The sequence below is a fragment of the Salvelinus alpinus genome, chromosome 2 (assembly GCF_045679555.1).
Source record: "Salvelinus alpinus chromosome 2, SLU_Salpinus.1, whole genome shotgun sequence".
Taxonomy (NCBI): domain Eukaryota; kingdom Metazoa; phylum Chordata; class Actinopteri; order Salmoniformes; family Salmonidae; genus Salvelinus; species Salvelinus alpinus.
Window position 1 is genome coordinate 69554818 of NC_092087.1, and position 17444 is coordinate 69572261.

The 17444-nt window shown below is 43.1% G+C and overlaps 1 protein-coding gene across 1 annotated transcript; it reads right to left on the reverse strand.

Moving 5' to 3' along the window:
* Positions 1-7386: 7386 nt before the first annotated feature.
* On the reverse strand, positions 7387-12208 carry LOC139551200 (E3 ubiquitin-protein ligase TRIM39-like). The gene is made up of 2 exons (XM_071362660.1): positions 12122-12208; positions 7387-9238 (listed from the first exon to the last, which is right to left on the reverse strand). The coding sequence occupies exon 2, from the start codon at positions 9234-9236 to the stop codon at positions 7554-7556; it is 1683 nt and encodes a 560-aa protein (XP_071218761.1). The 5' UTR covers positions 9237-9238; positions 12122-12208; the 3' UTR covers positions 7387-7553.
* Positions 12209-17444: the final 5236 nt, after the last annotated feature.

Here is a 17444-nt window from a genome sequence, read left to right on the forward strand (position 1 = left end):
TCACCCCACATTGCTGACCCACATATTCCACCTAGTCCAATAACAAAAAGAACACCATTGCTGTTCAGCCTTACCTTTACAAAATATGTTTATACTCAAACCCAGATACGCAACCGCAACAACTCAATTCCTTGAAAATGCTGCTCCATTTCTGCAGCCCGTGCCCTCTGACTCAGATAGCAGAATCTTGGGCAGATCTCAACCACTGTTACAGTAACCCAGCTTAAATAAACATCATTTTTCAGAGTCAAACCCAGACACAAGACCCCAACGATCAATTCCTCGGCAGAAGTCCTTCTCTTCTTCTGCCGTGTCCCCTGATTCAGGTAACAGAACTTGTTCCATTCTCCACCAGTGTTTCAGTGACCTAAATAAGATCCCAATTAACAACAAGAACAGGTAGGCTCTGACCCAGAAACGCACATCTAATGTGTTTGTCACCCAACCCTTATCAGGCTCACTGTGCAGCATTATAATTACATTTTCCCTATTAAGTGGGCTTGACAGATGGGTCACCTTCACCGCAGTTCACTTTGTGGTGGAACTAAACCGTTATCATTCTAGTGTGTGTGGAATTGTTAGAAATTGGTGCACTGCTATTTAACTTTGTCATTACTGCAAACAACTGCATCTAGGGCATTCTACTGTATAGTGTGGGCACACTGTGCATTGATACGTCAGATATGGTCAGTGTTGCTGTTCTGTTATATTATGGGTCAGTTAGACAAGGTGTGGTCAGACTTTTCATATACAGTGCCTTCAGAAAATATTCACACCCCTTGACTTTTTCCACATTTTGTTGTGTTACAAGGTGGGATTAAAATGTATTTAATCGTTCTTTTTTTGGTCAAATATCTACACAAAATAGTCTAATGTCATATTCGCATATATTAAAAAAAATGTAACACTAATATACAGTTTCTTAGTTACTTAAGTATTCAACCCCCTGAATCAATACATGTTGGAATCACCTTTGGCGGTGATTACAGCTGTGAATATTTCTGGGTAAGTCTTTAAGAGCTTTGCACACCTGGATTGTACGATATTTGCACATTATTATTTTTACAATTCTTCAAGCTCTGTCAAGTTTGTTGTTGATCATTGCTAGACAACCATTTTCAAGTCTTGCCATAGATTTTCAAGCCAATTTAAGTCAAAACTGTAACTAGTCCACTCAGGAACATTCAATGTTGTCTTGGTAAGCAACTCCAGTGTATATTTGGCCTTGTGTTTTAGGTTATTATCCTAAAAGGTGAATATGTCTCCCAGTGTCTGGTAGAAAGCAGACAACCAGGGGCCTCATTTATAAAACTGTTCTTAGATTTATACTTGAACTTAAGTAAGATTATTTCCGACGGTGTGCTTACGTTCGATTCATAAAAGATACTAAGCATAAAAAACCTTTCTTACGCAGGTTTTAAAAAGCCCATTTCATCTATAAATCTCAAATTAACTTTAAACTGACGGCACCTGCCCTTCAGCAGTCCGATGGTGCGCTCCACAACCGACCTTGTTCTGCTGTTAGGGGACCGGCAAAGGGGGTGAAAGCCACGTTTTCAGTGGATAACCCCGGTCACCTAATAGGATAAAACCGTTGTGTTACATTCTTTTGCATGGTTAATAGGCTATTATACACTTTTTTTTAAAGAACTCACAGAGAAGCTTCTAGACGCAGGCCTACTCTGCTGTGGCATAGAATGAATGAGTGGTGCGTAGACCCTGGCCACTTGGAGCATACATTGAGTAGTCGCATACGGGCATCGCAGCTGATCTGAACATTCAATGAATGGAAATGATTCCTGTTAACATATACATGTTCATCTACAGACGGTGCGCGTAAGGCAATATGCGTGCAGTCAACTGCACCTATGACCCCTGGGAAATTAAATGAGCGGACAAACTCGGCTTTGACACGCGTCTGTTCGTCGGCTGTAAATGGGAAACTAATGTATCTCGTGGACAATACATGTAGAATCGCCTCGAGCATTTGTGGCAGGATGCGGCTGAATGATGGCTGTGATATACCCGACCTGTCACTCATTTCCCTCTGGAATGTCCCAGTAGTGAGGAATCCCAGAGTGGACAGTACTTGGACAGATACGGGTAAGGCATGATTACAGCGTGTCTTCCTTTCCAGATTAGGGGCTAAATCCACGTACAAATCTAACAGAACATTTATTGGGAGACGATAGCGATTTATAAGCCATGGATCATGTGCAAAAAAAGTACTTCCGGTCTCTGAAAACTCTCCCTTCTAAAAGCACGGTTTTCATTGTCTTCCAATAATGCAAGAACAGCCATGGTTACTTTTTTCTAATTTGACATACTATTTATAGAACATCCATCCTGTTTTTAATTCAAAACACCTATCATCTGGCAAATAATTCCTCCCACCTTTAATGGATAATTCCTAACAAATTGTTCATAAAGTTAAAGGAAAGTTCACTACAGGCTTGGACGTATATGCGTCCCAATCGGCAATACTCCTACATAACCAGCAGGAAAATCACTTATGTCAAGTCTAGACTTTGCGTAGAGATAAGATAATTTCCACGTCAAAGTAAGGTTTTATAAATAACTACTTATACGTGGTTTTCTGTGTAAGTCATACTTCAGATCAAAATGGATCGTAAATCCGTTTTATAAATGAGGCCCCTGGTTTGCCTCTTGGATTTTGCATGTGCTTAGCTCTATTCTGTTTATTTTTATCCTAAAAAACTCTCTAGTCCTTGCCTATGACAGGCATACCCATAAAATGATGTAGCCAGCACCATGCTTGAAGATATGAAGAGTGGTACTCAGTGATAACATAACGCTTAGAGTTAATTCTTTGCAGTTTTATTTTAGTGCCTTACTGAAAACAGGATGCGTGTTTTGGAATATTTTTTTCTGTCCAGGCTATTGTGGAGTAACTACAATGTTGTTGATTCATCCTCAGTTTCTCCGATCACAGCCATTAAACTCTGTAACTGTTTTAACTTCAACATTGGCCTCATGGTGAAATCCCTGAGTGTTTTATTCCTCTCCAGTTTCGGAAGGACGCCTGTGTCTTTGTAGCGACTGGGTGTAGTGATACACCATCCAAAGTGTAATTAATAACTTCACCATGTTCAAAGGAACATTCAGTGCCTGCTTTTTTTTTTACCCATCTACCAACAGGGGCCCTTCTTTGCGAGGCATTGGAAAACCTCCCTGGTCTTTGTGGTTGAACCTGTGTTTGAAACTCACTGCTCGACTGAGGGACCTTACAGATAATTGTATGTGTGGGGTACAGAGATGAGGTAGTCATTCAAAAAGCATTTTAAACACTATTATTGCACACGGAGTGCGTCCATGCAACTTATTATGTAACTTGTTAAGCACATTAACTTATTTAGGCTTGCCATAACAAAGGGGTTGAATACTTATTGACTCAAGACATTGCAGACTTTCATTTGTAAAAAATTCGAAAAACATAATTACATTTTGACATTATGGGGTATTGTGTGTAGCCAGTGACATAAAATCAAATGCTAATACATTTTAAATTCCGTCTGTAACACAACAAAATGTGGAAAAAGTCAAGGGGTCTCAATACTTTCTGAAGGTACATTAAGCCTGTCACAAAGCCACATCAGTGTCCATAACCTGCATATTTTTTGTATTTCAAATACTTTAGGTATGATTGATTTAGCTAACATTCCATGTGTCAGTCAGGTGACCAGTTTGCACTTTTGAATCTATTCCCATTGGTTCCATTGTGCCGGGAAGGCTAAAATGCACCTCAAGTCAAGTTGACCCAGGTTTGTACCACATGCATATGAGCTGAGATTATCATGTGCATGACAATTATTTTAAAAAAAGAGCTCTCAATCTACATGAAATTAATCACTTAAGCCTTTGCATCTCATCACAAAAATGTGTCCAAGCAGTCCAGTGGCATATCACAGTTTGCCAAGCTCTGAGCAAGTTCCACCCCAACCCAAAATGTGCAGTTTCATGGCTAATTCCATATTCTACACATTTTGCCATGACGCTGAGAGAAAATATTGCTCTTTTAAAGCACATTTCCTGGAATTCTATACATACTGCCATGGGGCAGAGAGAAAAATATGCCGTTTTATAGCTAATGTCATGCTGTTCTACACAGTTGGCGCCGGAGCAGAAGGCAGACGCTTCACGTGCCCTCAACCGATTGTGTTTTTTTGTTTGTTTATCTGCGTTGTTTGTAACTTTGTTTTTTAAACTATTTTTGAACATAATGTTGCCGCTACCATCTCTTATGAGACGATAACTTCTAGACATCAGGACTGCGATTACTCACCATGGACGAGCAGAATAATTTTTCATCTTTCACGAGCCAGAGGCGGAGGATATACGGCTCCCTCGGGAACAGGCCCCGACACCAGTGATCTGCGTGAAGAGGAGGCGGAGAAAGAGAGGCCGGAGGGCGGGCTGCCTTCTGAGGAGTAGGAGGCGATCGAATAAACCCCCACTCCCCTCAATTCTGCTCGCAAACATGCAATCTTTAGACAATAAAATGGACGAGTTATTGGGAAGATTAAACTACCAACGGGATATTAAAAACTGTAGCATCTTATGCTTCACGGAGTCGTGGCTGAACGACGACAATATCAACATACAGCTGGCTTGTCACGTTCCTGACCTGTTTTCTGTTAGTTTTGTATGTGTTAGTTGGTCAGGACGTGAGTTTGGGTGGGCAGTCTATGTTTTCTGTTTCTATGTTGGTTAATGGGTACCTAATATGGTTCTCAATTAGAGGCAGGTGGTTTTCATCTCCTCTGATTGAGAATCATATTAAGGTAGGTAGTTTCACAGTGTTTGTTTGTGGGTGGTTGTCTCCTGTGTTAGTGTCTGTCTATGTTGCACCATATGGGACTGTTTCGGTTTGTTTGTTCATTTTGTTCGTTCGGTTTTTATGTAGTCATTTCCCTGTTCGTGCGTTCTTCGTGTTACATGTAAGTTCTTACGTCCAGGTTTGTCTACATTCGTTTTGTTATTTTGTTAGTTAATTCAAGTATAGTTCGTTTTTTGTCTTCGTTGTTTTGTCGTGTCTAAATAAATATCATGTCTAAGTATCACGCTGCGTCTTGGTTCAATCCATGCTCCTCCTCTTCGGATGAAGAGGAAGAGGAGAACCGTTACATGGCTGGTTATACGATGTACCGGCAGGATAGAACAGCGGCGTCTGGTAAGACAAGGGGCGGCGGTCTATGTATTTTTTGTAAACAATAGCTGGTGCATGATATCTAAGGAAGTCTCGAGCCATTGCTCGTCTGAGGTAGAGTTTCTCATGATAAGCTGCAGACCACATTATCTACCGAGAGAGTTTTCATCTATATTCTTTGTAGCTGTTTACATACCACCATAGTCAGAGGCTGGCACCAAGACAGCATTGAATGAGCTGTATTCCACCATAAGCAAACAAAAAAACGCTCACCCAGAGGCGGAGCTCCTTGTAGCCGGGGACTTTAATGCAGGGAAACTTAAATCAGTTTTACCTCATTTCAATCAACATGCTAAATGTGCAACCAGAGGGAAAATAACTCTGGACCACCTATACTCCACACACAGAGATGCATACAAAGCTCTCCCTCGCCCTCCATTTGGCAAATCGAACCATAAATCTATCCTCCTGATTCCTGCTTACAAGCTAAAATTAAAGCAGGAAGCACCAGTGACTAGATCAATAAAAAAGTGGTCAGATGAAGCAGATGCTAAGCTACAGGACTGTTTTGCTAGCACAATCTGTAATATGTTCCGGGATTCCTCCAATGGCATTGAGGAGTACACCACATCAATAAAGCTCATCAATAAGCTAAGGACCCTGGGACTAAACACATCCCTTTGCAACTGGATCCTGGACTTCCTGGCGGGCCACCCCCAGGTGATAAGGGTAGGTAACAACACATCCGCCACGCTGATCCTCAACACAAGGGCCCCTCAGGGGTGCGTGCCCAGCCCCCCTGTACTCCCTGTTCACTCATAACTGCCAGGCATGACTCCAACACCATCATTAAATTTGCCGATGAAACAACAGTGGTAGGCCTGATCACCGACAACAACGAGACAGCCTATAGGGAGGAGGTCAGAGACCTGGCCGGGTGGTGCCAGGACAACAACCTCTCGCTCAACGTGATCAAGACAAAGGAGATGATTGTGTGGACTACAGGAAAAAGAGGACCGAGCACGCCCCCATTCTTATCGACGGAGCTGCAGTGGAGCAGGTTGAGAGCTTCAAGTTCCTTGGTGTCCACCATGACAGTCGTGAAGCGGGCACGACAAAACCTATTCCCCCGCAAGAGACTGAAAAGATTTGACATCTGTCATTTGGGTCCTCAGATCCTCAAAAGGTTCTACAGCTGCACCATCGAGAGCATCCTGACTGGTTGCATCACTGCCTGTTATGGCAACTGCTCAGCCTCCGACCGCAAGGCACTACAGAGGGTAATGCGAATGGCCCAGTACATCACTGGGGCCAAGCTTCCTGCCATCCAGGACCTCATTACCAGGCGGTGTCAGAGGAAGGCCCTGAAAATTGTCAAAGACTCCAGTCACCCTAGTCATTGACTGTTCTCTCTGCTACCACACGGCAAGCGGTACCGGAGCGCCAAATCTAGGTCCAAGAGGCTTCTAAACAGCTTCTAACCCCAAGCCATAAGACTCCTGAACATCTAGTCAAATGGCTACCCGGACTATTCACATTGCCACCCACTCTCCTCTCAACATCACTGCCACTCTCTGTTGTCATCTATGCATAGTCACTTTAATTAACTCTACCTACATGGTCATACTACCTCAACTAACCGGTGCCCCCGCACATTGACTCTGTACTGTCACCCCCCTGTATATATTGCTTTTTTACTGCTCCTATTTAATTACTTGTTGCTTTTATCTCTTTTTCTTATCTGTATTTTTTGAAACTGCACTGTCGGTTAGGGGCTCGTAAGTAAGCATTTCACTGTAAGGTTTACTACACCTGTTGGATTCGGCGCATGTGACAAATAACATTTGACTTGATTTTATTTTACAATGAGGCTTAGAGAATTTAGCATTTTTAAAGATAATTCACTGCTATTCTACACATTTTGCCATGCGGCTGAGAGAAAATGTTGCAGTTTTACACCTAATTTCCTGTAATTCTTAACATTTTGGCCATGGCTTATGACATGTTCACATGCTATATGGGGAGAAGGGGTTTGGGGCCCCCAGAGCCCGTGAGCCACCCGCCCTGCGGGGGATGCACACCTGCTTGCTGTTCCTGTCAGACCAGATCGGATCAGTTCAATTAGCAATGCCAGGAATGATGTTCCCCACTCTCCTTCAGCCATCAATCCAACATACAGAGACAGATCAACACACACAGTTTAGGGAAGTACAGTACTTTTTCTTTATTTTCACAAGAAAAATGAGATAAACAGTTGCATTGATACATTTATACCTTGAGATTAGTTACATCAGAGTACACACCATATACCGGAATGAAGGCCAGAATTACTAAGTCACTGTATCCTCATCCTAAAAAAACCAAGCAACTATTTGTTTATATCGGATCACACCCCTCGCACTGGTGCAGTCATGTGACTGACAGGAGAGATGACCAGTCGGGCTGCGTTTCTTTTACCATCAGGATACCCACAGTTGAAGTATGGATAGAGTTTCTCAGTGAATTTGTAGCCAGTGAAAGAGCAGATGTGAGATCTGGCTGTGGCATCCACATCATAAATGGAGACCCGACCCTCCTCATAATCCACAAACACCCCCACCTTCTGGGGCTTCTTTTTCAGGTGGTGGGGTACTTTGGGGTCATTAGGCACATAGTCATTATCTGTATCCAGGCCAAAAGTCCAGAGTCCATCCTCAGGGCTCAGTGGTAACCACCCCTGCCTATTGATCGACTCTGTGGCCACTCCTAAATCCCATTCAGTCATCCCCTTCACCTGTACCTCAAAGTAAGATTTCCCTGAGGAGAACCCTTCCTTCCCCAGGACACTGTATGTATAAGTAAACCTCTTTGGGTTCCTCAAGAAAGTCTGTGATTGGTCCCCACACCTCACTTGTTTCCCATCCACGGACAGCATTAGTTCAGGATGTGCTGTGTCAGGGTCCAGACTCACATCCATTGTATACTGCTGAATCTTCTTTGTCTTAGCTTCACACAACGTCCTCAGCTCATTCTCCATCTCATTATAAAATCTCTTTACCTTACTCATCAGTTTGTCCTCCAGCTGAGATACAGCTCTTTTCATGTACCCCATGCGCAGGTGGCTTTGAACACTGATCTCAGACCAGTCCTTGGTCTTTACTGGGAGACACCAGGATGGGGAGCTCTGGAGGAATTGGAGATGGTCCTCGGTGTGTGGAAGCTGCCCCAGCTCAGAGCTTATCCTCTTCAGCTCAGTGATTTCTTGCTCCAGTTCTTTAATAAGACCTTCACCCCACCTCTCTGCAGCTTCTTGCTTCTGCTCAACCACACCAGTGAGCTCAGCCTTAAGTGTCTCAATGGAGTGAACTAGAGCGGTGAAAACCTGCACTTTGCCAGATATATCCATCTCAGTGTGTCTCTTGCTGAGATCTACGGAGTGTTTGATCTCCTTGACCTTCTGCAGACGCTCCTGAATCATCTGCTTCACTTTTGCCTCTGTCTTCCCAAGCTGAGCCTTCCTTTGGTCACATTCTTCTTCCAGAGGTATGCTGTTGTGAGCCTTGTGGTCAGTCTCAGAGCAGAACTGACACACACATGTCTGGTCAGTCCTACAGAACAGCTCGAGGAGTTTGTTGTGCTTCTTACATACCCTGTCTTCGAGGTTCTTTACAGGGTCGATCAGTTGGTGTCTCTTCAGGGCTGGGGCTATCTGATGATGCTCCAGATGAGTGTCACAGTACGAGGTCAGACAAACGAGGCAGGATTTCAGAGCCTTGTGCTTCCTGCCAGTGCAGACATCACAGACCACTTCTCCAGGCTCTGCAGCTGAATCCTCTCTGTTTATCACTCTCAGTCCCTTAAAATGTTCCGCAACTTCTTTGAGTGTTCTGTTGACATCTGGTTCAGGTCTTCTGTGGAATATTTTGTTACACAGGGGACACTGGCACAGATGTGTGCTATCCCAGTATCCTTTGATACAGGCCTTGCAGAAGTTGTGTCCACACGGGATGGAGACTGGGTCAGTAAACACATCCAGACAGATAGCGCACTGGAACTGCTCTTCAGACAGGAGACTGCTGGGGGATACCATATCTGGAACGCATAATGAACAGTTATTGGAATGAGTGAGCTTTGATAGCTTTGCTTACTAAACGTACAGTGCCCTTCAGAATGTATTCACACCTCTTGACTTATTCCACATTTTGTTGTGTTACAGCCTGACTTCAAAATGGATTAAATAGAATTTTTTCTCACCCATCTACACACGATACTCCATAATGACGAAGTGAAAACATGTTTTTAGAAATGTTAGCACATTTATTGAAAATGAAATACAGAATGATCTAATTTACATAAGTATTCACACCCCTGAGTCAATACATGTTAGAATCACCTTTGGCAGGGATTACAGCTGTGAGTCTTTCTGGGTAAGTCTCTCAGAGCTTTGCACAATAAGAGATAAGCAACTCCGATGTATATTTGGCATTGTGTTTTAGGTTATTGTCCTGCTGAAAGGTGAATTTGTCTACCAGTGTCTGTTGGAAAGCAGACTGAACCAGCTTTTCCGTTAGGATTTTGCTTGTGCTTAGCTCTATTCCATGTATTTTTATCCTAAAACACTCCCTAGTCCTTGCCGATGACAAGCATACCCATAACATGATGCAGCCACCACCGTGGTTGAAAATATGAAGAGCGGTAGTCAGTGATGTGTTGTGTTGGATTTGCTCCAAACATTAAGAACATAAAGTTAATTTCTATGCCAATTTATTTTGTGTTTTACTTTAGGGACTTATTGCAAACAGGATGCATGTTTTATAATATTGTGGAGTAACTACAATGTTGTTGATCCATCCTCATTTTTCTTCTATCACAGCTATTAAACTCTGTAACTGTTTTAAAGTCATCATTGGCCTCATGGTGAAGTCCCTGAGCGGTTTCCTTCCTCCCCAGCAACTGAGTTAGTTAGGAAGAATGCCTGTATCTTCACAGTGACTGGGTTTATTGATAAACCATCCAAAGTGTAATTAATAATTTCACTATGCTCAAAGGGATATACAATGTCTTCCTTTTTTATTTTCACCCATGTACCAATAGGTTCCCTTCTTTGCGAGGCATTGGAAAACCTCCCTGGTCATTGTGGTTGAATCTATGTTTGAAATTGTCACGCCTACTCCTGCTCCCTCTCTCCAGCGCTCAACGTCGCCGGTCTACGAACCACTGGTCCTGGCAACCCACGTTGCACACACCTGGCAACCATCATTGCAGGAAACTTTATTGACCTGACCCTCACCTCCTCCCTAAAGTTAACATCATAGCCCCTCCCCTCTCCTTTTCCTGTCCAAGCACTGGATATGCGACCATTGGGATCCGACACAATTACGCATGTCACAGCACCATTCTCCCTCACAGTGGGACCCAAGCACCAGGAAAGCCTTCCCTTCCTCATCATCATCACCACTCCCGTACACAAAGTCATCCTCGGTCTCCCGTGGCTACAACTTCATAACCCCATCATCTCCTGGTCAAAGATGAGAATCACCTCTTGGGGACCAGGATGCCGGAGGACCTGCTTTCCTGCACCTGTGGTTCCACGTCGGTGGAGGGTCCTGTGAGTGTCCTCCAGCCCATCAATCGGTCCTCCGGTATCATTGGCCCCATGTTTTGGGACATAGATGTGGACATCCGCCAGGCTCTGGAGAGGGAACCCACTCCTGCCACCTGCTCTAAAGGGCACACAAAGCCCTCGCCGCTGGACACCCAGGTATCTCGCGCAACATCCAATCCCTCTCCAATAAATACGGGTGGCCCACCTTGGGGCAAGACGTCGCCCTCTATGTCAACTCATGTTCGGTATGTACTCAATCCAAATCTCCCGGCACCTTCCAGCAGGGAAAATACTTCCCCTCAGCGGCGTTGGTCACATCTGTACATAAACTTTGTAACGGATCGTCTCCTTTCTGATCGTTTTATCACTATTCTAGTTGTTGTTCACAGATTCCTCTCTCCAGACCACATCGTTTACGTTGGGGGGGGGGGGGGGACTCTGGCGCTCGACGTCCCCGGTGTACTAACCACCGGCCCTGGTAACCCACATTGTGCGCACCTGGCAACCATCATTGCGCACACCTGTTCCCCATCGTTAAGCACACCTGATTAATCTCCACCCTGATTAATCTCCCTTCATATAGCCCTCGGTAATCAGGCAGGACTGGTTTAGTTACGTTCAGTACACTGCTCCTGTTTTGTATTATCTTCATGTTTGTTATTATTAAACTCACCTTCTGCACCTGCTTCCTGACTCCCTGCTTATACATGACAGAGATTCACTGCATGACTGAGGGACCTTACAGATAATTGTATGTGTGGGGTACAGAGATGAGGTAGTTGCTCAAAAATTACGTTACACGCTATTATTGCACACAAAGTGAGTCCATGTAACTTACTATATGACTTGTAAAGCACATTTTTACTCCTGAACTTATTTAGACTTGCTATAACAAAGGGGGTTGAATACTTATTGACTCAAGACATTTCAGCTTTTCATTTTTAATTAATTTGTTAAACATTCTAAAAACATTATTCCACTTTGACATCCATTTCAAATGCTGTTTGTAACACAACAACATTTGGAAAAGGAGTGTGAATACTTTCTGAAAGCAGAGTAGTAATAACTGTAAATTAATTCAGAATTAGAGTAATTCAAATCACATTCTATTGGTCACATACACAGCTGATGTTATTGCGAGTGTAACGAAATGCTTGTGCTTCTAGTTCCAACCGTGCAGCAATATCTAACATGTAATCTAGCAATTCCACAACAACTACCCAATACACACAAATCTAAGGAAAGGCATGGGATAAGAATATATACATATAAATATACATGTAAATATATTTAGTTTACAAATGAGTTTTTTGCCTAAAGACAAACAAGTAAAAACAGGTGAGTACACAGAAACTCTACTCTTTACCCACCTTCGTTTGTGTGTATGAATGTGTCTGTGTGGACACTGCTTTCTCCACCACTCTGGTCCTAGTAGTGCAGCTGTGTAGAAAACCTCTGAAGATGAGACAAAATGAGACAAGATGTGTTACATTCCACTTCTATCAACACTCTCTGATGCTCCTTACCGCCAGTCGAGTGACAGAATACCTGCGTTGCAATGCTTTACTGTAAGTCTCTATTTCCTGCTCGTGAAGTTAACCATTCATAGCTCAAGCCCTTAAGTCATATCAATATACCTGTTCTTTTAAAACCCTTTTGCACCAGTCACAATATGGCTTCACCTTTCGGGTATGAAAACCAGCTTTTAAAAGATGAGGGAAGGCTTACCCTTTAACACCAAAACTGTAATATGGTGTAAAAAAAATCTGGTGAAACAACTACTTCCCAGTTTCAGAAAAATAAAGAGGATTATGGGTAGAAACAACAGGAAAGAATGACATAGTATAAAAACACTTATACTTTTGACACGTAATCGATGTGTCAAGGTTTTTGAGGAGATGAGGTGGGGGTGGATCATTGATATGGCAGGGTGTGTTATCAAAAGGCTTCTGGATTAATGAGACATTGGCATCACTCCAGACCTGAACATGTAACCCATCCAGACTGTCATGTCTATGTCGGGTCTGTCTGCACGTCCCGCCTCCCTTTTACACTGAAGGAATGAATATCCCAATTAGTAACGTGAAAGCCAGTTGAGTGCTGAGTGATGGGGGACGCTGAGTAAGGAGGAAGTATCCTGTTTTTGATTTTATCCCCCGGCAGTTTACTGTAAAATACTTCCTCTTTGCATTTGTAGCTGTGGTTATGCAAAAATGTGTTTACAGTCAGTTGAGGCTTGCAAGGCTGTACAGGATCCACATAGCTACAATTGTCAGTCAGAATTGTCTGACTAAACCTGTTATGTTTACCTCATGAAAGGTGCAAGAACAATGTTTTTTCTGCAGTAGGCCTCCCCCCCCCATTGTGGGTGTGCTTCAACACTGTCCTCCTAACCTGATTGTAAGGAAGAATACAATCCTCCGGCCGCTCTCAGAAGACTCAGAAATTCTCCTTTGTTTGCTGCTCATGCACAGCTTGACATCACCTCAGGTAATTTAACCTCCAGTCTCCAGTATCCTTCCCCTCTATACTCTACCATCACCATACAGTCTGATGTATTCCAGCACGGCTTTGTCAGTTTGCCTTTAAACTGACAGGTGCTTGACCCACAAACGCCTGAGGCATTTTGGCGAGGCTGTCAGGAGTTCTTTATGCAGTCAGAACCACCAAGTTATAGTGGATTTCCGTACAATTGGTGGCCATTAACTGATAATGAATTGAAGTAATATAATAGTCGGTCAAAGGAGACATTTGAATAGAGTTACTCTTGCAGTCCATTGGCATTGTAGTGTATTAATATATGTTTTTCTCAGTGAACAGATGTCAGGATTATATGTTGTCCTTCACACTGTAATGTATTAATCATACCAGTCAGATTGTTGTACTTATGGGGGAAAGTGATCACAATTGGCATGCACATAAAAATTCATTAAGGGAGTTTTGTATAAAAAAAAATATATATATATACTATATATACAGTGGGGAGAACAAGTATTTGATACACTGCTGATTTTGCAGGTTCTCCTACTTACAAAGCATGTAGAGGTCTGTAATTTTTATCATAGGTACACTTCAACTGTGAGAGACGGAATCTAAAACAAAAATCCAGAAAATCACATTGAATGATTTTTAAGTAATTAATTTGCATTTTATTGCATGACATAAGTATTTGATCACCTACCAACCAGTAAGAATTCCGGCTCTCACAGACCTGTTAGTTTTTCTTTAAGAAGCCCTCCTGTTCTCCACTCATTACCTGTATTAACTGCACCTGTTTGAACTTGTTACCTGTATAAAAGACACCTGTCCACACACTCAATCAAACAGACTCCAACCTCTCCACAATGGCCAAGACCAGAGAGCTGTGTAAGGACATCAGGGATAAAATTGTAGACCTGCACAAGGCTGGGATGGGCTACAGGACAATAGGCAAGCAGCTTGGTGAGAAGGCAACAACTGTTGGCGCAATTATTAGAAAATGGAAGAAGTTCAAGATGACGGTCAATCACCCTCGGTCTGGGGCTCCATGCAAGATCTCACCTCGTGGGGCATCAATGATCATGAGGAAGGTGAGGGATCAGCCCAGAACTACACGGCAGGACCTGGTCAATGACCTGAAGAGAGCTGGGACCACAGTCTCAAAGAAAACCATTAGTAACACACTACGCCGTCATAGATTAAAATCCTGCAGCGCACGCAAGGTCCCCCTGCTCAAGCCAGCGCATGTCCAGGCCCGTCTGAAGTTTGCCAATGACCATCTGGATGATCCAGAGGAGGAATGGGAGAAGGTCATGTGGTCTGATGAGACAAAAATAGAGCTTTTTGGTCTAAACTCCACTCGCCGTGTTTGGAGGAAGAAGAAGGATGAGTACAACCCCAAGAACACCATCCCAACCGTGAAGCATGGAGGTGGAAACATCATTCTTTGGGGATGCTTTTCTGCAAAGGGGACAGGACGACTGCACCGTATTGAGGGGAGGATGGATGGGGCCATGTATCGCGAGATCTTGGCCAACAACCTCCTTCCCTCAGTAAGAGCATTGAAGATGGGTCGTGGCTGGGTCTTCCAGCATGACAATGACCCGAAACACACAGCCAGGGCAACTAAGGAGTGGCTCCGTAAGAAGCATCTAAAGGTCCTGGAGTGGCCTAGCCAGTCTCCAGACCTGAACCCAATAGAACATCTTTGGAGGGAGCTGAAAGTCCGTATTGCACAGCGACAGCCCCGAAACCTGAAGGATCTGGAGAAGGTCTGTATGGAGGAGTGGGCCAAAATCCCTGCTGCAGTGTGTGCAAACCTGGTCAAGAACTACAGGAAACGTATGATCTCTGTTAATTGCAAACAAATGTTTCTGTACCAAATATTAAGTTCTGCTTTTTTGATGTATCAAATACTTATGTCATGCCATAAAATGCAAATTAATTACTTAAAAATCATACAATGTGATTTTCTGGATTTTTGTTTTAGATTCCGTCTCTCACAGTTGAAGTGTACCTATGATAAAAATTACAGACCTCTACATGCTTTGTAAGTAGGAAAACCTGCAAAATTGGCAGTGTATCAAATACTTGTTCTCCCCACTGTATATGTGTGTGTGTGTGTGTGCGTGCGTGCGTGCGTGCGTGCGCGTGCGTGCGTGCGTGTACGGTTGCAGGCCCCACTTCTGTAATTCTCTGTAAAAATCCACTAAAAGCAAGAGACATGACAACTAATTCTAATAAATAAAATAAAATAAATAAATAACTTCTGCAATGTGTTCTCTGCATCCCTGATCCCTGACTCCCAAACCTCATTGCTGGCCGGAAAAAGCCACGACAATAAGAACGCGATGTACAAGGGCAGAGAACCGTGAAACCACTCTCAACACCGCCACACTGGTTGAATCAACGTTGTTTCTACGTCATTTCAAATGCCGTGGAACCAACGTGGTATAGACGTTGAATTGACTTCTGTGCCCAGTGGGTATGTTGAACCTTCTCACCTTACCTTTCAATCAAAACCTCCTGTCTAGATGAATCAGTATCTGGCTCATATTGTCTAGAAAATAAGTCATTGTGAAATTGTGTGTTCCCAAATAAAAATGCAGATTTAGATATTACCCTGCTTTGAGTTGAAGGGAGCTATCCTTTCGGATTAGCCTTCCCACACAGTCCTGCATATGTATATTATCTGACAGGTAGGTAGGGAGAGGCTGGCCACAGGCCTGGGAAACTGTGGCCTCCAGACACCCACGTGCTAAGGAATTACATTGGCATGGTCACATGTTGCTCACACACACGACCCTCTGCCGCTTCGGGAACTAACGTCAGTTCTTGTGACAGCATCTAAAAAATATGGGTAGTGTGTGTATGCTAATCTATGCTGCTCTGTCTCTTTCGCTCCGGTCGTACTGTGGTGGTCTTAGTCTGGACTTAGTCTGGTCCACTGAACCACGAGCTGAACCACTGTTCGGTTAGCAGGTCACCGTCGAAGTTGGATTTGTGACTCGTCCAATGACTGCTAAGAAGTCTACAGTTGCGTTTCTCTGAACACTGCACTATTCTCTTACCTTCGTTCCTTCTCCATTGTTCTTGTCCAATAGCCCAGAGCCTTATCCAATCCCACTGAAAGTCCTGGAGTTGAGCCAAAAGACACAGCCAGGAGCCTTGTCTCATCATCATTACTGTCAACGGGCCACGTGCTATAGTGAAATCCACATTGTCAAACTGACTGCTTATTTTTTATAGGCCAATAATCTGTAAATATGCTATTGTTGATATGTTAGGATTGGAAATGGTACCTGTCAGGTTCGAAAAGTCCTTAGTGACTCCCACCTCCTTCTTCAGGGCCACTTTATTAAACCTGCGGTGTCAGAAAATGGCAAAAAGAAAGTCAGGTGAAATGGTTTCAATCACATAAAGGGCTTCGTTGCCATGGTGTTGTCTGAATAGACGAGTCCAATTGCAGTCTGTGCACCTTGAACATAGAGGTGTGCCAAGGTTGCGTGCGTGTGTGTGTGTGTGTGTAGGTGGCACACTGACGGAAGACTTGGTAAGAGGATGCCAGGTGGAGCAGATGTGTCCTCTTACCCAGAAAGCAGCTTGACTAGTCATCTAAGTCCCAGAGCAATGCATGCTAATGAAAGCCTGCTGCTGACTAAATGTTCCCCCACACTCAGTATTCAACACTCAATTGGCTTTCACACGAGGCAGACTTTGTGCCATTGAATAACTTGTCAGGAAGGAATAAAAATCAAAGATTTGTATGAAGTACAATTTGATCCCTTCTTGACCCATTTAAAAAATTAAAAAAAAAATCCCACAATGTGATTTTCTGGATTTATTTTTCTAATTTTGTCTGTTATAGTTGAAGTGTACCTATGATGAAAATTACAGGCCCTCTCATCTTTTTAAGTGTGAGAACTTGCACAATTGGTGGCTGACTAAATACTTTTTTGCCCCACTCTATCTATCTATCTATCTATCTATCTATCTATCTATCTATCTATCTATCTATCTATCTATCTATCTATCTATCTATCTATCTATCTATCTATCTATCTATCTATCTATCTATCTATCTATCTATCTATCTATCTATCTATCTATCTATCTATCTATCTATCTATCTATCTATCTATCTATCTATCTATCTATCTATCTATCTATCTATCTATCTATCTATCTATCTATCTATCTATCTATCTATCTATC